The sequence below is a fragment of the Sorex fumeus genome, unplaced genomic scaffold, assembly GCF_029834395.1.
Source record: "Sorex fumeus unplaced genomic scaffold, SorFum_2.1 ptg000037l, whole genome shotgun sequence".
Lineage (NCBI taxonomy): Eukaryota > Metazoa > Chordata > Mammalia > Eulipotyphla > Soricidae > Sorex > Sorex fumeus.
In genome coordinates, this window is record NW_026606094.1 from 46,397,604 (window position 1) to 46,425,577 (window position 27,974).

Here is a 27,974-nt window from a genome sequence, read left to right on the forward strand (position 1 = left end):
CTCCTGGCAGTAGTTGGGGGACCATACAGTGTTCAGGGGATTGAACCCAAGTCAGCTGTGTGCAAGGCAAGCGTCCTATTCTCTAGCCCCCACACTCATGGTAACCTTTCATTGTCCCTACCCAAATGGCCACTGTTAAGTCCTGATTTGTACTCTGTGTAGCAAGATTAAAGCTGCTAAAACTGACAAGTATCATGTGAATTTCAACCTTTACTAGTTAATATCTTTGTATTTTGCTTTTCTTCAAAACTAATTTTTTTTGAAACTTTCAATTTAAAGATATTTTCCTCTGGAAGTCCATGTCTTCTCTGATAGGAAGAGTGGTAATCCAGAAAAAAGAAATGAGGTAGTTAAAGGCACATATAAATAACTTGGAATATAAACTTTCAAGCTAATGAGAGGAAATTACTATTTCCCCAGCTAATTTAAATGTTCTATTAAGGTAAATTCTTCACACACCACTTTAGAGAATTCACAGAGTAGTGTTAGATTTTCAAAAATTCTATTTTGAGTAAGCAAAATGTGTTAAAATAAAATATACATAAACCTTACATATTGACAAATATTGAGGGACTGGAGAAAGTGTCCAGAGACAGGGTGCTAACCTTGCATGTGGCTGATACCATTTTGATTCACAGGCATCCCATATGGTCACCTGAGCCCCATCTGGCATGATCCCTGAGTACAGAGACTAGAGTAAGCCCTAACCACTAGTGGATGTGGCCAAAAAGCAAAACAAAATTATTAAAGGAAAAAAATTTGCTGAAATGTCATCTGTTGTTATCTAATTTTGACTTGGAAACTTGACTTTTAAAAATTTTGTCTTTGCTTTTATAAGATCTTTGCTATGCCTTTCTATTTTATCTTTGTTCATCAAACTCTCAAGCATGAATAAATATAAATTTGGTGCTTTTAATAGTATAAAGGGTAGTTTTGTTCTTCTTATATCTTTAGTGGTTAGTTTCTTCCCTTAGGTTTTGCATGTTACACCTAAATATCATGAATTTCTTTCGTTCACCTGTGGGATCTCAGACAGGTGTCATGGTTGTCCCCATTAGATGCATAACGTTCTTGAAAACCTTGACTTTTTTGTTTTTGTTTCTTTGCTCTGTTTGGGGGCCACATCTAATGATGCTCAGGGCTAACTCCTTGCTCTGAGCTCAGGGATTAATCCAGTGGGCTCAGAAAACACGTGCAAGGCAAACACTCTACCATCTGTACGATTACTCTGGCCGTATGTTTAGTGCTGTGGTTTCTTTGCAAGTCTTACCTAAAGACTTCTCCCAATAATCCTTTGTCAATATTCTTTACTTAGATTTGAATGAAGCAGTCCCAGAGACCGAGCGCCTAGATTCAAAGGCATTGAAAACAAGAGCCCAGCTCTCTGTTAAGAACAGACGCCAGAGGCCTTCTCGGACAAGACTCTATGATAGTGTCAGTTCAACAGATGGAGAAGACAGTCTGGAACGAAAGGTAAACATCTTTGACCATCTTTTCACTTACAGTTTTGGGCAATGTTTCCTACAATTTATTGAAATAATGATTTTTCTGCAACCAGATTCTGTGTCCTAGATGGAAGTAGCTGAAATAGTTTGGTTCATGGTCTCCTGAATTCTTTCTTACCTGAAAATAACATAATTGTAATCAAAGGGCTTTTTTTCTACTCAATGAACTACAAAGAGATTAGCCACATTGTCATATTTTATGGTGATGCTTTTGATACTCAGTGGAAAATAATGAATGTACAAGTAATTGTTTCTATATGTCTTAAGTATCTGTGATAGCTATAATGGTAATGTGGTGAATTGTTGTGAACTCTACAGTCTCATCTGTATAACCAACAACAATTAAGTTGGTTTTCTTAGGATTCACTAAGGGAAAAAAAAGTCCATCTTATTGCAAAGGAAGTATTACTTGGAATGGATGTTCAGTGGCATAACCTCCTTTATAATCTCTTATACCAACAGCCTCCAAACAGTCTTTATAACCACATGCATGTTACCAAATCACTTCTGCCCAAGGGTTTGAGAACTTCTCCAGAATCAGATTCTGGTGATCCATCCCTCACTCCAGTGGCTAGCAGTCTGCCTTTATCATCTGATCACATGGGTGAATTTCCAGAAGATTCACTGCACTCGGAAAGGGAGCCATCCTCCTCTACCTGGGGAGACACTTCGCTCTCTTCTCCTTCAAAATCTGATCAAGACATGGAAGACTTTCCTTGCCACCATGAAGCAACCAACAAGAAGATATTGCCAGAAAAAGGTATTTGCTAATTTGTGGGTTTCTTTGCTTTTGCTTTTTGTCTAATTCCCGAACACCACTATTTCTCATAATCATAAGTCCTTGTCTTTTCACAACAACTAATTAATACTGCTTTCCTTTTCTGTTTTGGGATAAGAGTGTTTCTCTGAAATTTTAAATTTTTGCCTATTCTATTTATTTATTTTATTATCCACGTATTTATTATTGGAGAAGTTTCCTCAGGAGTCCTTATAAAGATCTGTATACTAGAATTTGGGGCTAGAATGATAGCACAGGGGGTAGGGCGTTTGCCTTGCATGTGGCCCATGTGGCCAACCTGCACGCCAAAGCCTGGCAAGCTACCCGTGATGTATTCGATATGCCAAACACACTAACAACAAGTCTCACGATGGACGCGTTACTGGGCCCGCCCAAACAAATCGATGTACAATGGGAGGACAGTGTTACTATGCTAGAAGTCCATTATTTCCAATAAACACATAGTCATATAGACAAAAATATATACATATATATGTTGCATACACATATGAAAGTGAAAGCTGGGTAGGTTTTAATTCCTGAATTGGTTCTTTATTTAGAAGCAGTTTTCACAGTAATGATTTACATTGCAAAAGAATGTGATAGAAAAGCCTCGATAAACATGCAGAGAGTTGTCAATTAAATGTGAAAATAAGCTCCAAGGGGCCAGAAAGCTAGTACTATATGTAAGGTGCTTGCCTTGCATGAGCCTGACATGGTCCTCTAGTCCTGGTAGGAGTAATCCCTGAGAGCAGAAGCAAGAGTAAGTCTTGAGCACTTCCAGGTGTGGCCAAAAACCAAACCAAAATTAATTAATTAAAACATTTAAAAGCTCCAATAATTAACACCAGGATTTCATGGAAGTATCAATAGACTATCAACCATGTTTAATTTGTCTGTGGAGTTATATAACATGTATGTTGACAATGTAAATGATGAAGATGTGTAAAGGACAAATTCATTTTTTTCCTTCCACATCTGACATCTTCCTTAGAATAACCCTGTAGATTTGGCTATATTATCTTTCATACCTAAAATAAATGCATCCATATGTATATAAATATCTGTGTCAAATATCTTCACATATAAAAAAAAGCTTTTGGTCTGTAATTTTAAATCTTTATTTTTGCAAAACTGAATACAACAATACTCTGTAATTTTGTTTTTCACGTAATAGTACTTTATGACCGTGCTCCTGGAGCAATATACACACATTCAAGTGAGAAGATAATTTTTTTTAGTGAGTCTCTTGTAAATATGAGGCAAGCATTAGAAAACTGATGGAAATTTAGACAGTATTCTGGTGGTGGGAAAATATTATTGATTTGTTCGTATTTGTGTAAAAAATATAATGAGCATCCTTATGTCTTAAATCTTCATACTGATACTTCCATTTCTATAGAATAAATATACAAAAATTAAGTGGTATTCAGATATAAAATCTGTAAATATTTTCATTATTAAAAAATTCTGACAATATGGGGCCAGAGAGATAGTACACTGTGTATGGCATTTGCCTTGCATGTGACCAACCCAGATTCAATCTCTGGCACAACATATGGTCCAATAAGCCTTGAAATAAGTGATCTCTTAGAGTAAGCCCCAAACACAGCCAGGTATTCCCCCCTTCCCCAAATTCTAAAAGAAAATAGTGTAATATTCCAATTATTTGAAACAAAATAACAAAAATGAAGATATTTCATATCTTTAATAAGTTATAGCTGAGTTTAATGAATTTTATTGAAATAAAAGTTCTCTTATTAACTCCCTAATAAACATGGAAAAAATAGATTATTTCAGGTAGAAGTGCGGGCGGAATACTCTCGGTAGCTTGCCAGTCTTTCCGAGAGGTATAGAGGCTTTTGGGGTGGCCTCTAATCACCCTTGTAGGTGTTACCATATTTGAACCCTATCAAATATGGTACGACAATTCCAGAAGATGGGTATTTAGTGTCTTATGATGTGTCGCGCGGCCGCTTGCGGCTGCGCGGGTCCGGAAAGCGTCCTGGAGTGTGGCGACGGCTGGGTAGTGGAAGTAGTGTTGAGAGTGGAAATCTGCCAGTGGGGTATTTATCTGGGTAGGGTGGGTCTCCTGTGCACAATTCGATCCCTGGGTGGTTGATGGAAGCAGACAGGGCAGGGTAGGGTGGGGCTCCTGCTTAGAATCCCTTTGTCACCTGTGGTGGTGGGAGCAAGCAGAGAAGCTCTGTCCCTGGGTCCGCCGAGCCTGGAGTCCAAGGTCTCAGAGAGTTCCACTTACCTTGTTCTGTGGGTCTTCAGTTGTGCGTGGGTCTCGGCCGGAGCTGCCGCGTGGGTCCGGAAAGCGTCCTGGAGTGTGGCGACGGCTGGGTAGTGGAAGTAGTGTTGAGAGTGGAAATCTGCCAGTGGGGTATTTATCTGGGTAGGGTGGGTCTCCTGTGCACAATTCGATCCCTGGGTGGTTGATGGAAGCAGACAGGGCAGGGTAGGGTGGGGCTCCTGCTTAGAATCCCTTTGTCACCTGTGGTGGTGGGAGCAAGCAGAGAAGCTCTGTCCCTGGGTCCGCCGAGCCTGGAGTCCAAGGTCTCAGAGAGTTCCACTTACCTTGTTCTGTGGGTCTTCAGTTGTGCGTGGGTCTCGGCCGGAGCTGCCGCGTGGGTCCGGAAAGCGTCCTGGAGTGTGGCGACGGCTTGTTCTGTGGGTCTTCAGTTGAAGAGCCTGGCAAGCTATCCGCTGTGTATTCGATATGCCAAAACCAGTAACTACAACTGGTCTCATTCACCTGACCCTGAAGGCTTCACCAACATGGCAGCACTGAGAAGGATGAGAAAGGAGAGGCCGACAAAATCTCAAGGCCGACCTAGGCTGCCACAACGAAGGAAGACAAAAATGATCGTCTGTACTTTCAATGCACGTACGCTAGCATCAGATGCATCCATCGAGGACCTGATGGTACAAGCGCGAATGATCAAGTATGACATCATTGGTCTGACCGAGACAAGAAGGCACGAATCTCACCATGCTGTTTTTGACACCGGAGAAGAATTGTTCCTCGGAACATGCGATAAAAGAGGTGTTGGAGGCGTCGGTGTCCTTGTCAACACAAACTTGGCCAAGAGCATTGATTCATTCGAATGCCTAACAACCCGAATCGGACGTTTACATTTGAATAGATGTGGCTCACTGCCTGCAGTTTCTATCTTCGTTGTCTACGCACCAACATCTCATTATGATGAAAGAGAAATCGAGAAGTTCTACATGGAGCTAGAGAAGTTCTATAAAGAAGACCACACCTTCTACAAGATCATTGTGGGTGATTTTAATGCCAAGATAGGACCGAGAAGATCAGCTGAAGAACTTCACATCGGAACCCATGGCCTAGAATGGAACGAACAGGGTGAGAGACTGTCAGAGTTCATCATGTCGACCAAGACCATCCATGGTAACTCACAGTTCCAGAAGGCAGAATCTAAACGATGGACATGGGAGTCTCCCGGTGGACGATTCCACAACGAAATAGACCACATCATATTCAATCGACGGTTTTGCCTGACTGATGTCGCTGTTGTCCCAAAATTTCGAACGGGATCGGACCACCGTCTCCTTCGTGCAAAATTCTACTTCACAGAGCGGGGAGAAAGGGCTGCAAAGTTCAAAAAGAGAACTCCCAGAATGACCACCAACTGGGAACTCTTTGGTACTATTGCGGCAACATGGGAAGATGCCATTGTTGACAACATTGACGAGGAATACGATCGACTGGTTCAGCACCTCCATGAATGTGCGAGGAACGCCAAGAGAGAGATAGCCACAAAAAGTCGCCTATCTTCGAAAACTCTTGAGCTAATTCGCCAGCGTGGTTTGGCGCATGCCTCAGGCAACCGCAAGCTAACGTCCGAGCTTGCAAAGCAGTGCAGAGATGCGATCAAGGAAGACCTCAAAGAGAGAAGAGCAGAAGTACTGGTAGATGCGGCAGAAGCCGGGAAAAGTATTCGTAAGGCCCGCCTGTCCTTCGCCAACTATAAGAGCAAGATGACTGCCCTCCGACGTCCTGATGGATCCATCACATCCTCCAGAACGGCAATGGAGAAGATTATCCATGACTTCTACTCAAATCTCTTCGATAGCCATGTCCACTTGCCAACATACCAAATTCCACAGGATGGGTATGTCGTTCCTAACGTTCTCCCTTCCGAAATCCGACACGCCATTTCGTTGGTAAAGAAGCAAACAGCACCCGGCCCAGACAAGGTCAGACCTGAACACCTGAAGAACCTGCCGTCAGTACTCATCAATACACTGGCTCGGCTCTTCACTCGCTACCTGTCTGAATGCAAGGTTCCGTCCCAATGGAAAACCAGCAGGACCGTACTACTGTTCAAGAAGGGAGACATCCATGACATTGGCAACTATCGCCCGATCTGCCTATTGTCTGTCATCTACAAGCTGTTCACTCGAGTCATCCTGAATAGGATTGGCAGAACACTAGATGAAGGACAACCATGCGAGCAAGCAGGGTTCCGCAAAGGATTCAGCACCATCGACCATATCCACACGGTAACCAAGCTCATTGAGGTTTCTCGGGAGTTCAAGATGCCGCTCTGCTTAACGTTCATTGATTTAAAGAAGGCCTTTGATTCTGTTGAGACGGAAGCGGTCATTGAAGCCCTAGCCAATCAGGGCATTCAAGCCCAATACATCAGGATCCTCCGTGAGCTGTATTGCGGATTCACTACCAGGATCTCACCATTCTACAAAGAAGTGATCGTTGATGTCAAGAGAGGGGTGCGGCAGGGTGATACCATTTCACCGAAACTCTTCAGTGCCACCCTCGAGAACATCATGCGACGACTGGAATGGGAAGGAATGGGAGTGAAGATAGATGGTCGGCAACTACACCACCTCCGCTTTGCTGATGACGTTGTTTTAATAACACCAAACATCAGCCAAGCGGCACAAATGCTGGCCGACTTTGACCGTGAGTGTGGAAAGGTAGGACTACAGCTGAATCTTACGAAGACAATGTTTATGAGAAACAGCCTTGTTCCTGACGCCCCATTCGCTCTCAATGGAACGACCATCTCCGAATGCAACAGCTATGTGTACCTAGGTCGAGAGGTCAACATGAGAAATGACCTGGCACCCGAGCTGCGCAGGAGGAAGAGAGCGGCTTGGAACGCCTTCAAGAACGTCGAAGAAATAGCTAAGAGGACGAAGAACCTCCGGCTCCGGGCACATCTCTTTGATTCCACTGTTCTTCCTGCATTAACATATGCCTCAGAGACCTGGGCCCTACGCAAACAAGATGAGAACGCCATTCAGGTCTCCCAAAGAAGAATAGAAAGAGCTATGCTTGGAATAACACGTTTCACTCAAATGAGAGAACGAATCCAGAGTTCTGACATCCGTCGACGATCAAGGATCAGGGACGCTGTCTCATATGCCAAGGTGTCGAAAATCAGATGGGCTGGTCACGTAATGAGATTTAAAGACGACCGTTGGACTAGAGCTGTTACTGATTGGATTCCACAGGATGTCAAGAGACCGCGTGGCCGCCCACCTACCAGATGGTCAGACTTCTTTGTCAAGATCATGAACGATCGGTTTGAGGCCCTCCATGTTCCCGGAGCGAAGAGATGCCATTGGGCTACACTAGCACGCGACAGGGACAAATGGAGACGTTACTGGCGCCCGCTCGAGCAAATCGACGACTAACGGGAAGTTAAGTGATTAAGTGATTAAGGTAGAAGTGAATGCCTCTTGGAAGGATAGATCAAGAAATATGTAAAGAGTAACAGTAACAAAAATCTTTAGAAATACAAACGAAGGTCAAGTAATCTATCTTTTTGAAGATGATACCCAAATTCTGTGTAAATAGATTTGAAATTTGTTAAGAACTAGAGGATTTCCTAAATAAAGTGCTCAGAGTTTTCTAGAAGATATGCAAACTTGGACAAATAAGTGATCACAGATTTGAAATGTATTTTTAAGCTTCCATTCAGAAAAGCAACAGAGACAGCTGAAATTATAATTCAATTCTGCCAAACATATTTTCAAAATACTCTTTTGTACTAATTATTTCAGGTTTGGTATTTGTCATTTATTTAATATAGCTAGAGTGAATTAAAAAATTAGTAAAGAGTAAATGAAAGAAGAAAATGTATTACATGTATATTAGATTCATTTTTAATACGTTGCTAGTAAATCAAGGAGTGAAAATTTCTTACATTTCCTAATTTAGTAAAGATGAATCTAGATATGCAAAGATGGCAAAACACTAGAAAATCTCATACACTAAAACATCATATTAACAAAGAAAAGATAGTTATAATATTAATAGACATTGAAATTTGGTCAACAGGAAAAGCTAGTTACAATGTTAATAGACATTGTAATTTGGCCAGTTCCTCAGACATTTCTAGTAAAACTTGCAAACATTACCTAGAGGACTTGAGATGCAGTGCAGAGATTAAGATGCTTGCCTCTCATGCAGTTGTGGTCTCGCACCAGCTTCGAATCCCTGGCACCACATGTGGTCACCCAAGCACCACTAGGCATGGCGCCTGAGCATAGAGCACCCCAAGGAAGGAATTGATTGGATTTTATAAAAATTTTTAAACATGATTAGTAATTTGCTAGAGATCAACTGCCAAAATAAGATTGGAGAATCTTAACCAGTTGGGACAACAATTAGGAATAAAACATGAACATCAACTTTCATCATTTTTAACAGTTTGAGAATCCTTTACAGAAAGATAAGTAAGTTAATCAGGCTTTTTATCCCCATACATGTGCTCCCTTGAATATGTCTCCTTTCTTGCTTGCTTTTTCCACTCTGAAAAAGCCCGCGTTCTCTCCTGGACGTATATTCTTCTCTCTCTCTCTCTTTCCTCTTGTCTTCCTAAGTAAATTTCCTTCAATGAAACTATCTTCAAATAGATTTTTTTAAAAGAAATTTAATCCATATAAATGTGAGGTATACAGACAAAAGTATCTTCATTTGAGGATTACTTGAATTTCATATCGATTAAGTGGCCATATGTGTAAAATCACCGTCACTGTCACTGTCCTCCTGTTGTTCATCGATTTTTCTCGAGCAGGTCCAGTAACGTCTCCATTTTGAGACTTGTTGTTACTGTGTTTGGCATATCAAATACGTCACAGGTAGCTTGCCAGGCTCTGCCATGCGGGCAAAATACTCTCGGTAGCTTGCCGGGCTCTCCGAGAGGGGTGGAGGAATCGAACCTGGGTCAGCCATGTTGGCTGCATGCAAGGCAAACACCCTACCCGCTGTGCTATCACTCCAGCCCTATGTGTAAAATAAGCATATAAAATCAAAACCACGTATGTACGCAATGGCATCTGCTTCTGCTGAAATACATTTTAAAATAATGATAAATGTATAGAAGGATGGCTGTTTAAGGCAAATGTATTAAAATGGAAGTGTTTTAAAAATCTACCTAGGTGGCAGATATGTATTCATTCTCTATAAAATTATTTTCTCTTCAAAGAGAAATGGATATTAAAAATTAATGTATTTTTGTCCACTGATTTAAAGGATCAATTCAGTTAAAGTTTTGTGGACTTTAGGTAGCTCATTCTAAAATTTTTAGAAGGAATAAAAGACCACAAAATATCCGAGACTCAAAAATATTAACCCAATTAATACCTGTTATTATTAAAAAGCTACACAACTAATTATATAATTTATGCAGAGATATACAACTCTTGTATACAAAGTACAAACTAAAGAACTTAGAAAACAATTTAATAGATATTTACAGATATTGATATAATTTTTCGCAATCAGTGAAAAGAGAATAAAGTTATAAAGATTTGTTCTGGGAACTGATAAATCAATAGTTTTAAAATTATAAACACTTTCCCATGTCATACATTGGAAAATATTAATTCAAAGTGTATTCAGTACTTAACTGAAAATCCCTAAACTTTACAACTTTGTAAAAATTTTACTTTTAAAACTATTTAAAAGTAAAATTTTTGTGACCTTAGGGTAAGGAAACCTTTCTTAAACACAAAACATGAAAAAAATCAAATCGTAAATGAATAGAATAATTAAGTCAAGTTACATTAAAATGAATAACTTAGCTATTGAGAGTTTTTACTTTAAGCCCCAGAGACTTGGAGAAGATATTTACTACCCATGTAACTAATAATGGATTCATGTCTATATCAGGTTATAACTCCTGAAGATTGCTAAAAAAAAATAATATAGGAGGAAAAGTGTAGTCCTAAACAAAAGAAATTACCAAATGATGACAATATTTATAGAAATATTCTGTTTATTTCTCTTGAATTTTCTTCTTTTTTTTCTTTTCTTTTTTTTCTTTTCTTTCTCCTTCCCTCTCCCATTTCCACCCCTTTTCTCCCCTCCTCTCTTTCTTTCCTCTTCTCTCCCATTCTCTCCTTCCCTTTTCTCTTTAACACTAACAATATTGAGTTGTGGTCTTGATGTATAATCACTGCATTTCACTGCCACCCAGAGTGCCCAAAACACTTCACCAAAGTCCTAGTCAAACCTATTAGTGCTCAGGAAACTATAATATATACCAAACACAATACTAGTTTATGTCTATTAGAGTGCCAAAAGTTTTAAACTGCTATTTAATAAAATGCTGACAAGTGTGTAGAAAAACTAATGAAGAGAAAATCTGCTATACACCTTATAGACTGATACAAGGTCTTTGGAAAAATCACTTGGCATTAACTAATAAAGTTAAAAATGCTCCATAACCTGTAACACAGCAGGCCTTCATCTGGCACTTAAATTCGGTAGTCAGTGAGCATAAAAAAAGAGGGGGCCAGGCTCTGGAGAGAGAGCTCAAGGGCTGAATTCATGCCTTGCAATTGAGAGAACTCAGGTAGTTCTGTGTCAATCAACACTCTCAGGTCACTGAGCACTGCTGGAGAGGTCCCACCCTCCTGCGCTCCCCCTCCCCTGCCTCATCTCCCCCCCAAAAAAAGGAAAGTTGATTTGGTAGCATCAACTGAGCATCCTCCACCCAGATCCTCCTTTTTCCAGTAGGCAGGGGTCACACCCACCAACTGGCCCCCTGGCACCATGTAATCCCATCAACGGCCAAGACCCAGAGACTATAAAACCCAGCTCTCGGAAGCGCACGGCCACATATGCGGCTGCGCGACATCTTATTATCTCATTCTTATTTTGGACATCCTGGCAGGCTACTGAATGTAACCAGCCCACACGGCAGAGTATGGCAAACTCCCCGTGGCATACCCAATATGCCAAATACCAGTAACAATGATGGGTCTCATTCTCCTAACCCTGAAAGAGCCTTGAATATGTCACTTTTTAAAATTTCAGGGCTAGGATGAAGAGACGTTACTGGGGCCTGCTCGAGGCAATCAACGAACAACAGGATGATTGTAATCATGATTTGGTGGTAATGGTGCTAGGATTTTGGTAGTGAATGGATAGTACATATGTAATATATGAAGCTTTGCTGTTTTAATTATATAATGCTATAAGCCAATAGTAAGTCAATAAGAATTTTATTTAAAAATACCTCAATAGAGTTAATTGATAAGCTTTTCTGTAATACACAAATTGCCTGAAAGAACTTTTAAAATCAAAAATAGGTTAAATAGAGCATCTATAGAAAAGAAAATTCAAATTACTTATAAAATTTGAAAAAATGAGCAATTCCACTATCAGAGAAATGCTTATATAAATTAAATACGTATAAAATTACCAAAACTTTTATTTATTTGGAAATGGTGACACTAGGATCTCACCTGGCAGTACTGAGGGATTACTCCTGGGTGTATTCCTAGGGGTCCCTCTTGGTAGTACTTAGGGGACTACATAAAGTGCTACGGACCTGATTGAGGTGAGCTGCATGCAAGGCTAGTCTCCCAATCCTTTTATTACCTCTCCAGTCCCTTGTATTGCCAAAACATGTAAGCAAAACATTTAGGCAATGACCAGCAACGCTCTGCACTCAGGAATCACTGCTGGCAGTGTTCAGAGGACCATAGAAGATTGCCAAAATTTTTTTTAAAATTTCACCAACGAGTGGCAGTAGTAGTTTGAGTCACACTCATACACTGCCTGATTTTTCTTAGTTGCATTTTTTTAAATGTTCTCTTTTGTCTCTATTAGATCAAAAAGTGCAATCTTTCTACAAAAACATTGTGAAATGTGGAAATCACTCAATTGTAGGCGCTAACTCTATTTTGTGATTCTTAATAAACATCAGATCATTGTTATTTCCTTTGATTTTTTTTCCTGAGCCTGTTGGTTGCTGGAATTATTTCCCACTGACTATTCCTTAGCACTGCTCTTCTACAAGAAATTTTAGATAAGTACTTAGGGAATCACAATACTGTAGCACTGTCCTCCCATTGTTCATCGATTTGCTCAAGCGGGCCCAGTAACGTCTCTGTTGTGAGACTTGTTACTGTGTTTGGCATATCAAATACGTCATGGGTAGCTTGCTAGGCTTTGCCATTTGGGCGAAATATGTTTGGTAGCTTGCCAGGCTCTCTGAAAGGGGTGGAGAAATCGAACTCAGGTCGGCCAAATTGTCTGGGTTCAAGGCAAACGCCCTAATCACAATACAGTGGAAAGAAAATATGCCAAGCCTGTTAATTCATACTAATTTATTCATAGTCTCCAAATCCCTTTATTACCTCTCCAATCTAATTTGAAGTACTTATACTGTGACTTTGGCCTACTTTTAAAATAATTAAAGTTGGGGCCAGAACAATAGTGTGGCAAGTAGAATGTTTGCCTTGCATGCAGCTTACCCAGGTTCGATCCTCTGCATCCCATATGGTCGATCCCCTGAGCACTGCCAGGAGTAATTTCTGAGTTTAGAGCCAGGAGTAACCCCTGAGCATCGCTGGATGTGACCCAGAAAGCAATAAATAAATAAATAAATAAAGCCTTCAAGAACTCTTATTCATTACCCTAAATTGTGAATTGTGAAGGCAGTTTTATGGAAATAAACTTTTGGCCAGTCCTCTATTATCTCTTCAGAAAATATATATTTAAGTGTTCATTGACCCATAAGAAGACAAAACAACTAAAACAAGCATTCTGAAGTTAGAATTCAAAGCTTATGATCCAGTGTTTTGAGTTATCAGACATAATTTGCTATCTGAGAAAGAAAATAACATAGTCATGGAGAAGCCACTCATTAGAAATCTTCTAACCAAAAACAAACAACAACCAAACAAACCTAGAACTTGTTTGGATTGTTTCTCTCTGCCTTTCACTTCTAATTTATTTGTCATTCTCTGAAGTCAGCAACTATTTTCCTCTAAGGTTGAATAAGTTTTATGTGATGGAAAATTGTTCTTTGCACACCATTAGCAGTATTGTACTAATGTTTAGCGAATGAATTTCATTCTTTTCCCCAGTGCCTCCCTGGCTTATTTCTGAGCCTACTTGGGGATTGAATTTTTGGCAGTAATATGCAGGGCCAAGACTAAGGTTGGTTTCTTCTCCAGAGTTCAGGTGTTTGAATTATCCTTTTCTCATTTTACTGGACTTGCCATGCTTCTGGATAAGAGAGAAGAGGCAGTTAACTTTGTATAAAATACTAATTTTATTAATAGTCAATTACTAGGGTAGAACATTGTTAGGTACTATAACCAAATGAAAGCCATAACTCTCATCTTCCTTTCCTTTAAAAGTTGCATACCATGAAGAAGTTTCTATTGCTGTTTTGTTTTGTTTTGGATAACCCACCTAATGATACTCAAGGGTTACTTCTAGTTCTGCACTCAAGAATTACTCCTGGTATTGTTCAGGGTACCCAAGGATCAAAGCTGTTATGACTGCACTCAATACAAGCACTCTACCCACTGTACTATCTCTCCAGTACCCCTTACAGAATTCTTTATATTTTCCCATTTTCATTGACATTAATCCACTCATTCACATTTTCATTTAACAAATAGTTATTGAGCAATATCTCTGTCAGGAATTGTGCTAAATAGCAAACATCAAGTGAGAAACAAATTTCCATCCTCACCCTCAAGTATTTACAGACCTGCCAGCCAGCTGATATCTGACAGTGTCCATTTCCTTACAAGAGTCTTGAGAGTCAAGGGAGAGTCCTCAGTTTTTGAAATTCAGAAACTCAGTACCCCCAGATTTCATTGCCTTCAAGTGATTTATTCTTGCATGTTTAAATGTGGGGCAGAATTAAAATACTAACTTTCTGAGTTACTTTGGGAGATACAGCTGACATAAAATCAAATACTTTTTTGTTTGCTGGTTGGTTGCTGGACTTCCTAAATCAGAAAGTTGCTCAGTGAGCGTGAAATTAAAGTTAAGTGGGTGTGTATACAGAATATATTCATAAGATAAAACTAACCAATGAAATGCCTTTCCACTGCATTAGTTGAGCTTTCTCGTGACTCTCAAGGTCTTTCAGGCCGGGGATGTGACTCACTGATAGAACACGTGACTTGCATGTGTGAAGCTCTAGGTTCAATCCCCAGCATTACAGCAAAACAAACCAAGACAAAACAAAATTCTCCCTACTAGATAGATACATAATAAATGAACCTGCATTTCATTAGCATCTTTGAGAGGTTCCATGTTTTCATTGGTAAGACATCACAGACCGATACAACATAGATTAATAGGTCCAGCTTTGTTGTTTTCAAAGTCCAGTTTGGAGAATCACATTTTATAAAATCCTTGATTCCTTTGCTATATGAAGTAGATCCACTATTCAGTCCTTTATCCAACAGTTGTTAGGCATGGTTAGCCTAATTTCTCTTTGTGTGCCTCTGTATGTGTGATTTCTATGATTCATTTGTTCATCAGTAAAGGTGCCAAAATGAGAGTTAGTAATACTCAAGTATAAATTAGACTTCGTATTTACTTTCTCACCTAATATTCCACTAAAACAAAAAATAATCCTTCTTCAAAGACCAGTTTAAGAAATGAGGAAAGAGCTTAAAAGGCTAGAGAAGATTCTATAAATATAGAGGCCCCAAGTTTAATCCCTAGTCCCACATGGCCTGCTGAGTTCCATGCAATGCTGCCATGGTAGGCCAGTATAGCAGTATTACTCATATTGCTTGTACCATCTGTGTGTATATATATATATATATATACATATATATCATATATAATTGGTTGTCATATATATATACATATATATATAAAGTCTCACAATGGAGACGTAACTGGGCCCGCTTGAGCAAATCGATGAACAATGGGAGGACAGTGATATAGTGACAGTGATATATATATACACACACATATATGTATATACATATATACACACACACATATATATTCTTCTTGGAACATGGCCATATTTGCTTAATTACAGACTAGCCTCCTTTCAGGCTAAAATAGCAAAATGTAATAGCAAAGACCGTATAGCTCAAAAACCTGTAATATTTACTATCTGGCCCTTTAAGAAAAAAAAAAAGGAAAAGAAATCTTGCTGACCCTCATATTTCCTTCAACTCAGTTTTGTTGGATATACTGAAATACTTAGGAATTGGTTGTCATTTAAATTTTTTAAAAGCAAATATCAAATTTTTTTCTATCAAGTTATTACAAAAATCGTAATTAAATTAAAGCTATATTTTATTGAAATCCTGAAGACAATACTTTGTTATCATTGAATACCTAAATGAAAGTTTGTGTTTCTAAATCACATCAATATTATTTTCACAATCATCATTTTGTTATTGTATACGAGAGACATTGGTGGAAATGGGATAGAAAAAAATCTCAGTATGGAGTCAGGGGGCAGGAGAAATCCCTGGAGGGAACTGAATTTTCTGGTGGTAGGTATGATGTTGGAAAGAGGTCTGCATGAAATTATAATTTAACACTAAATTAGAGTACAACAGTAAGAAAGGAATGGGGGATTAATTAAAGAAAAAGAAAGAGCCCCAGTATAATTGTCTGGGGCTGATAAACTACTTACTTCCAGCTAAAATTAGTGGAAGGGGACCCAGAGAGACAGTACAGTGAGTGGCTACCTTACTCTCTTCCAATTCATGTTCAACCCCTGGCACCACATATGGTTTCCCAGCATTGTCAGAAGTGATCCCTGAGCATAGAGCTAGGACTAAGCCCTGATCATTGTCTGATATAACCTGCCCATACCCCACCCACAAAGAGCAGAAGTAAAAGATTCTTTCAAGATGTTTATAAAGCAAGTTATGTGCTAGTAGAATAAAATCTTTAGTGTAACTAGTTTTTTGGTTTCCAAACTTTCATAGCAGTGGTTCTTTGATGTGATATCTATTACATAATTTTAAACTCTATTAGCTTTCTTATATAATGTACCTGCTTTATATATATATATATATGTGTGTATATATAACTGTAAGTTTAGCATATTATCTGACACAAAGCTTGCCTGCAAAAATATTCACTGGGTTACTGTCTGGGTAGGGTACAAACATATAGAAATAGGCAATTTCAGCATTGCCCAATGGAAGACAAGATTATATTCGTTAACAAAACTTTACAAAAAAATAAAAGTTTATTTAGGTTAACCATTGATGGAAAACTGGTGTAGAAATTTGGTATGGAAGAACCTAGTTAGGTAGGTGGCATTATAAAGAGAAGCATAAAAGATGAATGCAAAAGAGCAGGGATGTCCCTGGAGCAGTGTATTTGTGCAGGTGACAGTGGGAGCCTGTAAAATTGAACAGGTGTATATCTAGGGAAAAAAAACTGTAACCATCTTAACATCTTAATAAGAAACTACAATATGTTTAAGAAGATCATAAATAAAAGGTGCAGGTATGAAAAAGATGAGTTAGCCAGCTAAGGACATGGCCACCCCACAGAAACAGCAGCAGACAGTGATAGAAAAGGACCCTTGAAAGGCAAGATACTAGATACCAGAGAAAGAAAAGAAGGAGATCAAAACTGATTAGAGAACTTTTAGTCTCACAAAATATGGCCATGATGTTAATAGAAAATAGATAACTAAGATCATTGGGGGAGGGGGTTTAGAAAGGTAGCACAGCTGGCGATGTTCTTGCCTTGCACTCAGTGATCAGATTTGATCCTGGCACCTCACTTGGTTGCCCGAACCTCTCTAGGACTGAGCACAAAGAGTCAAAAGGAAGTCCTGGTCACTGCCAGTTGTGGCCCCCAAACAAGAAATAAACAAAATCACTGTGGGGAAGATAATTTAAACATTTCTAGTAGTGGGGATTGTGAACTCTAAATAGTATCTAGAGCTGCTTGGTATATTTTGGAAACTGTAATAAAGAAACAGTTTTGTTTCTGCTAGATTAAAGCTATAGCAGTACAGAAAAAGGGCTTAATATTTAGATATCGGAAAATCCTTAGGATCAGAGAGATAATACAGTATCCTTTCCTTGCATGTAGCCAACCCAGGTTCAATCCCCAGTACTGTATATGGCCCCTGGAGCCCTATCAAGAATGATCCCAGATGGTGGAGAATGGGCACTGGTGGAGGGATGGGTACTCGAAACTGAAACCCAAGCACAAAAATTTGTAAGTCTTCAAAAAATATAAAGAATGATCCTCAAAGTGAAGTGTAAGCCCTGGGCACTGCCAGGATTCACCCCACCCCACCCTCCCCCCCAAAAAGTAAGAAAATCCTTTATTACCTTTGAAAATAAAGAACAGATTATGAAAGATTAATGTTGGATAACTCCATTTGAAGGTTTAGACTTCTGATTGCTTACGAGGATAGTATTGGCATAATCTCAAAAAGATTAATGGGATTTTTACTTAAATCTAAATGAACAAAACAGCGTAATTCTTTTTCTTTTTCTAAAACTCAGAATTAGTTTTTATGCAGACTAGAAGTTCTAATGTGCACAAATAAAAGATATATTTGATTGATTTTAAATGGGGAAGTGCATTATTACCCAATCATGCCTCTTCATCCCTTTGAAAGCATTCAAGTGTTCCTTGGAACACACTTTGGCAAATGTATGAGATAATGCAGTGAGGTTGCCTAGCAGCAGCCTCTGTGATGAGCAGACTCAGGCTTTTAGTTCCAAGATGTTGGAGTAGCAGCAACACTAATAGGTTACAGAGTGTTTCCATGTGCATTGTCTCAACTAGTCATCTGACCACTTGTTAAATATCTCCCAGCTACCCTCTAATTCAAAAAATAATTAGGCAGCATCCTTTTTAACTTTGCAGTCCTAGTCATTAAAGGGGTCTTTAGGATTGATTTAGAAGAATCCTGCACTTTCTTTTCTTCTGTTTCTATTAAGAAAATTGGAATCCTGCTTTTTAAAAATGTCCATTAGCAAAATAACCTAAGATGATATCTGTGCCATGTCTGTGGAAATTTTGTGTGTGTGTGTGTGCGTGTGTCACATCTGTACTTTTTAATTCAGTTTTCCAAAGAGTAATGATGATGAAAATGCCCATAATAAATATTTGAAGCTAGAAGTGGATTTGACATGCCATTTTTTAACTCTTGTATTTCATTATGTACGTTTCAAGGACTTGATTGTTGTAATCTCTGTGTGATTAACTAAATATATGAAAACTCATTGCTAAAAGTGTTTGGGGTGTTTGTCAACATCCTGTAATGCTTTAGAGCTTTGAAATAGACTTCTGAATAAGAAATGTGCCTGCTCTTCATGTTATTTTAAATATATATATGTTTACAATTTCCTCCTGAAATAAAAATGATAAGCAAAATTAACCCAAGAATTTAATGAATATCTTCTTAAGATGATCTTTTTACACACTATAGCAACAAAATTCCTGAATCTAAAATATTTTTGAAGTTGCATGCCCACAGATAATTAAGAATGAGTAATTTCACACACAATGTATCACATTGTTTTTAATTAATGTTATTTGATAGTCATGTCAGATAATTATATATGCTGACAGAACCCACCCTAGATCATTACAGGTAGAGCCATTAGAACTATCTACCTTGTCCAATGTAAAATGGGATCTAATCCCTACATATGACATTGAGTCCTATTTGCAAAGCTTCCCCTTTAACTGTCTTTGGACATCAGATGCTTTATCCTCTATCAGATACTGCCATTCAGAGTGCCAAAGTCACTGAAAGAGGCAAAGATCTTTCAGCTCCAACACTAAAAATATTTTGGCATATTTATTTTTTTGTTCCCCAAGACTTTTTTATTGAATCACTGTGAGATAGACCCTTACAAAGCTATTTATGATTAGATTTCAGTCATACAGTATTCCAACACCCATCCCTCCACCAGTGTCCACATACAGTTTCCAACACCCTCCACATTTCCTAGCACCAGTATCCCCAGTTTCACTTCCATCACCCCCTACCCCACCCGCAGCCTGCCTCTATGGCAGGCACTCTTCTGGCAGTCACTCTCTTTCTCTCTTTCTATTTTTCTTTCTTTCTCTCTCTTTCTCTTTCTCTTTCTCTTTCCCTCTCTCTTTCCTCCCCTCTCTCTTTCCTCCCCTCTCTCTTTCTCTCCCTCTCTATCCTCCCCTCTCCCCTTTTTGGCATTGTGGTTTGCAATACAGATACTGAAAGGTTGTCATGTATAACCCTTTAGCTACTACACTCAGTTCTTATTGAGCTGATCATGTCCAACTATTTTTGTCATACTGTCATACTGGTCCTTTCTCTTTCTTACCTATATTCCACCCCACACACACTTGCGGTAGATTCCAACCATTGACCAGTCCTCCTAGTCCCTGTTTTCCCTGGCGTTGGATATTAGTCTTCTACTATGTATTTTTATGTACCACAAATGAGTGCAGTCATTCTGTATCTGTCCTTCTCCTTCTGTTTCATTTCATTCAGCATGATCCTCTCCATGTACATCCATTTATAAGCAAATTTTATCTTTTCATTTTCCTAACAGCTCTGTAGTATTCCACTGTGTAGATGTACCATAGTTTCTTTATCCATTTGTCTGTTTTCAGGCACTTGGGTTGTTTCCAAATTCTGGCTATTGTGAATAGTGCTATGATGAACATAGGTGTGCAGATAGTATTTCTGCTGTGTGTTTTTGGTCTCCCAGGGTATAATCCCAGAAATGGTATTTCTGAATCAAATAGTAGCACAAAATATAGAGTTTTGAGGAATGCCCATATTGTTTCCAAAAAGGCTGGACCAGTCAACATTCCAACCAACAGTGAAGGAGAATCCCTTTCTCTTCGCATCCATGCCAACACTGGTTGTTCTTATTCTTTTGGGTTCATGCCAGTCTCTGTGTATGAGATGATATCTCATTGTTGTTTTGACTTGCATCTCCCTGGTGATTAGTAATAAAAAGCACTTTTTCATGTGCATTTTGGCATTTGAATTTCTTCTTTGAGGAAATTTCTGTTCATTTCCTCTTGGCACTTTTTGATGGGATTGGATTTTTTTTCTTTAAAGTTCTACCAGTACCTTCCATATGTTTGATATTAACTAATACCAGAAGTGTATTGGGTGAATAACCTTTCCCATTCCATAGGCTGTCTTTGTATCACGGTCACTGTTTCTTTTGAGGTGCAGAAGTTTGTGAATTTAATGTAATCCCATTTGTTTAACTTTGCTTCCACTTCCTTTGTCAGTGGTGTTTCTTCTTCGAAGATACCTTTAGCTTCAGTGTCGTGGAGAGTTTTGCCTACATTTTCTTCCATGTACCTCATGGATTTGGGTCTGGTTATTGAGGTCTCTAATCCATTTTCGTTTGACTTTGTGCACAATGCTAGATAACGGTCTAAGTCCTTTTTTTTTTTTTACAATGCTAGATAACGGTCTAAGTCCTTTTTTTTTGCATGTAGCTGTCCAGTTTTCCCAGCACCATTGTTAAAAGAGACTTTCCTTGCACCACTTCATATTTCTTGTTTCCCCGTGTTTCCTTATCAAAGATTAAATGATCATATACTTGAGAGTGTGTCAGGATATTCAACTCTATTCCATTGGTCTGCGGGTCTGTCTTTATTCCACCCATGTTGTTTTAATTACTACCATTTTGTAGTACAGTTTGAAAGTGATGCTTCCATCTTCTGTTTTCTGAGGATTGCTTTAGCTATTTGTTGTGGTTTATCATCCCACATGAATTTCAGGAGTATTTGACCAATTTTTTGAAAGATGTCATGGGTATCCTTATAGGGACTGCAATGGATCTATATTAATGCTTTGGGTGCCTTTTTGACAACGGTAATTCTCCAAATCCATGAGCAGGATGTGTGTCTCCATTTCGTTATGTCCTCTTTTATTTCTTGAAGTAACATTTTGTAGTTTTCTTTGTACATGTCCTTTACCTCCTTATTTAAGCTGATTCCAAGATACTTGGCTTTCTGAGGCATGATTGTAAATGGGATTTTTTTTCTTTTTGGGTCACACCAGGTGATGCACAGGGGTTATTCCTGGCTCTGCACTCAGGAGTTACTCCTGGTGGTGCTCAGGAGACCATATGGATGCTGGGAATCGATCCCGGGTTGGCTGTGTGCAAGGCAAATGCCATACCCGCTGTGCTATCTCTCCAGCCCCGTAAATGGGATTTTTTTTAAATATCACTTTCTTCTCCTTCATTATTTGCATATAAGAAACTCATGGGTTTTGGGGTATGATTTTGTAACCTGTCACTTACTGTACAAAACTGTTGTTTCTAGGAGCTATTTGGTAGAGACTTTAGGGATCTCTAAGATAGTATCATGTCCCCCCCAGCCTCTGCTATCGCTTCGGCCCCAGAGTGATAACACAGCGGATAGGGCGTTTGTGTTGCATGCTGCTGACCTGAGTTTGATTTGTCTATCCCTCTTGGAGAGCCCAGCAAGCTACCGAGAGTATCCCGCCCACTCGGCAGAGCCTGGCAAGCTACCCATGGCTTATATAATATTCCAAAAACAATAACAAGTATCATGTCACCTGCAAATAGTGAGAGCTTGACTTCTTCCTTTCCTATACGGATGACCTTAATATCTCTTTCTTCCCTAACTGCTATGGCAAGTACTTGATGTTGGCTTCTTTCACATGACAGGAGACCCACCAACTTGTGCTCTACCCTAACTTCCAAGAGAAACCTTTCTAACATAGAAAGCCTTCATCTTTCCCTTAAGAATTGTCTTCCATGTTCTGTTCATCTTTGTCTTAGAACTTACCATAGAGCATTAGTAAGCAAGAGACCAAAAGAGAAAACTTGGACTCTCATTCTCTCCCAGTCTCTCAGGAGTCATGTTCTGTACTGAATTTTGTAGATATGGGGAAACTATCCTGTTTTCTGCCATAAGTAGCCAGAACTCAAAGGTGACAAAGGAACAGGGATAGAGGACAAACATTTGAAGAAATAAGCTTGAGCCAAAGCAGGAACAAAAGGAACAACATGTTTTTATAGAAAGAATAATTTGATTGTGTTCCTCCTTGATGATTTCTTTTACCCCAGTATATTTAAAGCTAAAACTTTACCTGAGCAAGGATGAGCATTTGACTTCTTTCCTCTAATAATTGAATGTTCCTCGCCATTTTATGTTTCCTCTATCTTGACAAATAGATATCATTTGTTTTCTTTTGCAGTGAGGAAATTGAGACAAACTCCTTAGATTCAATGATGTACTGATGTTTGATGTAAGGCTTTTAAAATTAAAGTCTTTTTCCATATATGTCTTCTAGGTGGTGCTAAAGGTCCCAGGTCATTAACAGCATCCAGTCCATTGGTAGTTCAAGGTGGAAAAATTAAGAAGAAGTTTGTGGATCTGGGGTAAGCACTTCATGATATGAAAGAGCGAGACCCTTGGAAAGAGCAATAAAGGGGAAATCATCTCTCTCTTCTGATTATGTACTGTCATTATAGGGCACCTTTGCGAAGGAATTCCAACAAAGGAAAGAAATGGAAAGAAAAAGAAGTCAATAGGTTTTCTCCAGGTAGCAGGTATGGGTGGGTAATTAAGAACAGAGGTTTATTTTTATACCTAAATTTTATTATCTTATAATAATTAGAAACAGCAATCTGTGTCTATAAAGCGAATATACCTAGATTCAAGATGAAAGAAAAATTGCACTATTTCTACTTGTGTTATGTCAGTAAAACCTCCATCTGGCCTTGGTTATAGTCATTGGCTGAATTGCAGAAATCTGGGCACATAAACATTTTCTATTAATGTCCGTCTAAATACAGCATAAGCATATCTATGTGCTTTATCGGTTTGACTTATTTCATCTTTTGCCCTAACCACCCACAATGAGTGTGATCTCTTCTGTTAAGACTGAACAGTAATTTTGTACTAAGTCCCTGTTGACTTTCAAAATTATTTTGTCCATATGCATGCAAAACTGACCTCCTCCTTTATGGACCAGCTATTTCTTTTTCAGGCCCTAGTAATTATTCCTACTATTGAATACTTCCTATCATTATAGAAGTGAGCTTTATTAGTACAAAATATCCAACTTTCTAAATTCTGTTCTAAGATGACATAATTTTAAATTTAGCTTTGATCCTGGAGATGATAAAGCTCAGATCTCTGATAGCCTGTGTTTGCATCACCTCTCATATTTAAAACCTTTAAAATCTTGTATTGGTTTATCTTCTGAGTCTTCATGTTTTTAAAGTGAAGTAAAGATAGTAATACTAATGTCCTCATAAGGTTATAATAGGGATTAAGTTTTTACACGCAAAAAAATTATAGGTACTTGAAACAAAAGAGGTATTCAAACATAATAAATAAAAAATATTAAATTATTTTCAAGTTAAAAGCAGTTTTGCGTTTATCACTTCGATACTTACCGTAAGAATGGGAAAGATACGGCACAGTATTAGAAGAGATACCTCACACATATGAGGTGCAGGATTCCTTCTCTGGCACCACATACACAAAAAAGAGACTGACAGGGCAGGTATTAATGTTGTACTTCATTGATGAACTTTATTTTCATAGAATTTAATTGTTTTTTCTGATAATTATGCAACAAGTACTGAATGCAATAGGGTGTTTTCCTGTCTTTCCAACTCTCCCTTTCACCTTCTTATATCTCTAATGATATTTATATTTCTTTCTGTACTTAGGAGTATCTCATTAGCATAGACTGAGGAAGAGAGACAAAAATGCTAAAAATTGAAAGACTGAAATCATTTTTTAGTTCTTATCCATTTTATAGGCTGTTTTCTGTGATCCTTTTTTCCCCTTCTTCTTTCTTCTGGTGTAGAATTAGGTAAGAAAGTATATGTTTTCCCTTCTTGGGATTGTAAGAGAATGGAGTAGGTTGGAGTGAGTAGAAAATTCCAAAATCACTGATTTTTTTAAATATTTGTTTAATTTATGCTGCATAATGGAGCAAGGCTAGAAATTCCTTTTACTTTTATTTTTTTTTATTAGTGAAACACCATGAGGTACAGTTTAGACTTAAAAACTTTTGTGCTCAAGTTTCAGTTATACAATGATCAAGTACTTATCCCTCCACCAGTGCCCATTCTCCACCAGCAATGATCCTAGTAGCCCTCCCACCCCCACACCTCATCCCCTACCCACCTCACTCCGCCTCTGTGGCAGAGCACTCCCTTTTGCTCACTATTTCCTTTAGGGTGTTGTAGTTTTCAATAGAGGTTTTGAGTGGCCATCATGTTCAGTCTATAGTCTACTTTCAGCACGCATCTCGCATCCCGAACAAGTCCTCCAAACACCCTTTACTTGGTGTTCCCTTCTCTGTCTGAGCTGCCTTTTGCCCCTGCATATGAGGCCGGCTTCCAAGCCCTGGAGCAGACCTCCTGGTACTTATCTCAATTATTCTTAGGTGCTTCACTCCCATTCTGTTACTTTATATTCACCAGATGAGTGCAATCTTTTTATGACTGCCCCTCTCTTTCTGGCTCATTTCACTTAGCATGATACTTTCCATGTAGAACCACTTGTATGTAAATTTCATGACTTCATCTTTTCTAACAGCTGCATAGTATTCCATTGTGTAGATGTACCACAGTTTCTTTAACCAGTCATCTGTTCTCGGGCACTCAGGTTTTTTTTCCAAATTTTCACTATTGTGAACAGTGCAGCAATGAACATAGAAGTGCAGATGTCATTTCGACTGTACTTTTTTGCCTCTCTGGGATACATTCCCAGGAGAGGTATTGCTGGGTCAAATGGGAGCTCAGTTTCTAATTTTTTGAGAATCGTCCATACTGTTTTCCCAAAGGGCTGAACCAGTCGGCATTCCCACCAGCAGTGAAGGAGGGTCCCTTTCACGCCACATTCGCACCAACACTGGTTGCTTTTGATCTTTTGGATGTGGGCCATTTTCTCATCTGCCTTTTAATCAGAGCATTTTCTCATGTGCCTTTTTGCCATTCAGATTTCTTCTTTGAGAAAGTTTCTGTTCATTTCATCGCCCTATTTTTTCATGGGTTTGGATATTTTCTTCTTGTGGAGTTCAACCAGTACTTTGTATATCCTTGATAACAACCCCTTGTCGGATGGGTATTGGGCGAATATCCTTTCCCCTTCTGTAGACTTTGTATTTTGGCCACTGTTTCTTTTGAGGTTTAGAGGTTTCTTAGTTTAACATAGTCCCATTTATCTATCTCTATTTTCACTTGCTTGGCCAGTGGCGTGTCATCTTTGAAGATACCGTTAGCTTCAATGTCGTGGAGGGTTTTTCCAACCTTGTCTTCAGTGTACCATATGGATTCCGGTCTGATGTTGAGGTTTTTAATCCATTTTGATCTTACTTTTGTACATGGTGTTAGGTAGAGATTTGAGCCGATTTTTTTGCATGTAGCTGTCCAGTTCTGCCAGAACAATTTGTTAAAGAGTAGAAATCTCTTTTATAGTGTGGAAAACAATCAGAAAAAATAAGGCCAAATGCAACTCAAAAAAAAAAAAAAGAAAGAAACTTTGTGTGGCTCTGGAGAGAAAAATGTAAGACAGACTCTTTTGTACTTTAAAGTTAAGAATTGAAAACTATTATATACAATCAAGGAATAAAACAAAAAATAATGAGACAATTAAGGGAAATATGACCAGACACACAGCGAAAACCTTTCTGAAGTGGCATAGCTCATCCTTTGGATCCAGAGTCAGTAATTCTCACCTTTGTTGCTTCACTCTAAAAGGAACAGAAGTTAGACCATTAACTGGGGGAAAAAATTTTGAGTCCTTTTCATTATGATAATCAGAAATAACTGGTCTAATACCCCTTTTTAGAAGCACCCAATATCCCACAGTTGTAAAATTATTTGTGATTGCCATATTATTTTGACATTAGAAAATATTTCATGTAACTGATAAAAGAGGAGAGGCATTTTCTGTTGCAAAAATATAATTATCGCAACTAACATGTAATTGGTTACCATTAATCAAATCTAATGATAGCTTCTGTTCTCCCATGTGGACTAATAATGGGCTTAGAAACAGAAGAGCCAGAGGAACAGTACATGGGGTAAGGCACTTGCCTTGCATGTGGCAGACTCTGATTCAATTCCTGGAACCACATATCATCCCCCAAACACTCTCAGGAGTGATCCCTGAGCACAGAGTTAGGAATAAGACCTGAGCACAGCCGGCATGGTCCCAAAGCCAAACAAAATTTTTGAAAAGGAACATAGAAATATATCCCAGGAAGAATATGTTTTTGTCCAGTAGATCTCCCTGAATACAGGTGGGTGATAAGCACATTCAACTGCAGAGTACTGGTAAAGTTGTGAAGACCTGGGGAAAAACACTAATAACTTGAGAGCTTCCTCAGAGAAAAGAAGGAATGCTACACAGATTTAGTTAGTGATTTAATTAAGTTGTAAAAATCTAATGGCGGCCTTAGTGTTGGTAATAACCTGTCTTGCTAAGCTTGATCTGGTTTTAGTATTTTCTACTCAAAGAGTCACTGTCACTGTCAATGTCCTCTCGTTGTTCAGCGATTTTCTCAAGCAGGCCCAGGAATGTCTCCATTTTGAGACTTTGTTGTTACTGTGTTTGGCATATCAAATACATCACGGGGAGTTTGCCAGGCTTTAGGGCGAGATACTCTCAGTAGCTTGTCAGGCTCTCCAAGAGGGGCGGGGGAATAGAACTCCGGTCGGCCATGTTGGCTGCATGCGAGGCAAACGCCCTACCCGCTGTGCTATCGCTCCAGCCTTACTCAAAGAGTAAATTTCCTTAATTTTATTTGTTGTGGGGACATAAAGATTCAAATTTATCATCCACCATGAAACTAATAGATGAGGTTAAAATAATGGTGAGGATGGTGGTGGTGATGAAAATCCTCCAGAGAAAAAGGTTGGGCTCTATACTTTTCAAATAAGTGGTCATTGAACATTCAGATATAAATATGCATCACTGCTGATAATGAAAACAGGAAATATCTAATTGACAGAACTCATTCATCCCTTAGATGGCGAGAAATCAATTACTGTTCTAATTTCCAAAGTAAGTATCCTCTGGAACCAGTGGATTATCTGGTTTGGAGCTCTGTGGGAGAAGCAGAGCAGCATGTTTATGTTTCTTGAAAGAGAGGTAGATGATGGCCATGGGGAAATGATTTGTGAAGAGAAATAGCTCTCCTCTGTGGATGGTATTATAACATGCATAGTCAACTCTAAAGAGTCCACTAAAGAACTCCTCGAAATAATAAACTGGTATAGCAAAGCAGCCAGCTAGAATGTCAGCCGCAGAAATTTGCACACTCCTATATGGAGATAGCTAGAAGAACTGGAAGAGAAACAGATCGGAGTCTACTTTATTCAAAATAATGTCTTAAAAAATCACATACCTAGGAATCAACAAGAATGTAAGATATCGATAATATGAAAACTGTAAA

General features: G+C 38.7%; 1 protein-coding gene across 9 annotated transcripts in view; it reads left to right on the top strand.

The window, feature by feature from the left end:
• PPP1R9A (protein phosphatase 1 regulatory subunit 9A) overlaps positions 1–27,974 on the top strand; it is a 337,678-nt gene that overhangs the window by 291,376 nt on the left and 18,328 nt on the right. For 6 of the 9 annotated variants that reach the window (XM_056118127.1, XM_056118126.1, XM_056118129.1 and 3 more), the window contains 4 exons: positions 1,316–1,473; positions 1,968–2,265; positions 22,845–22,932; positions 23,026–23,103. In XM_056118127.1, coding sequence (XP_055974102.1) covers positions 1,316–1,473; positions 1,968–2,265; positions 22,845–22,932; positions 23,026–23,103 — 622 coding nt within the window. The remainder of the gene's footprint in view (positions 1–1,315; positions 1,474–1,967; positions 2,266–22,844; positions 22,933–23,025; positions 23,104–27,974) is intronic. The other 3 variants (XM_056118131.1, XM_056118132.1, XM_056118133.1) reach the window with 1 other exon arrangement.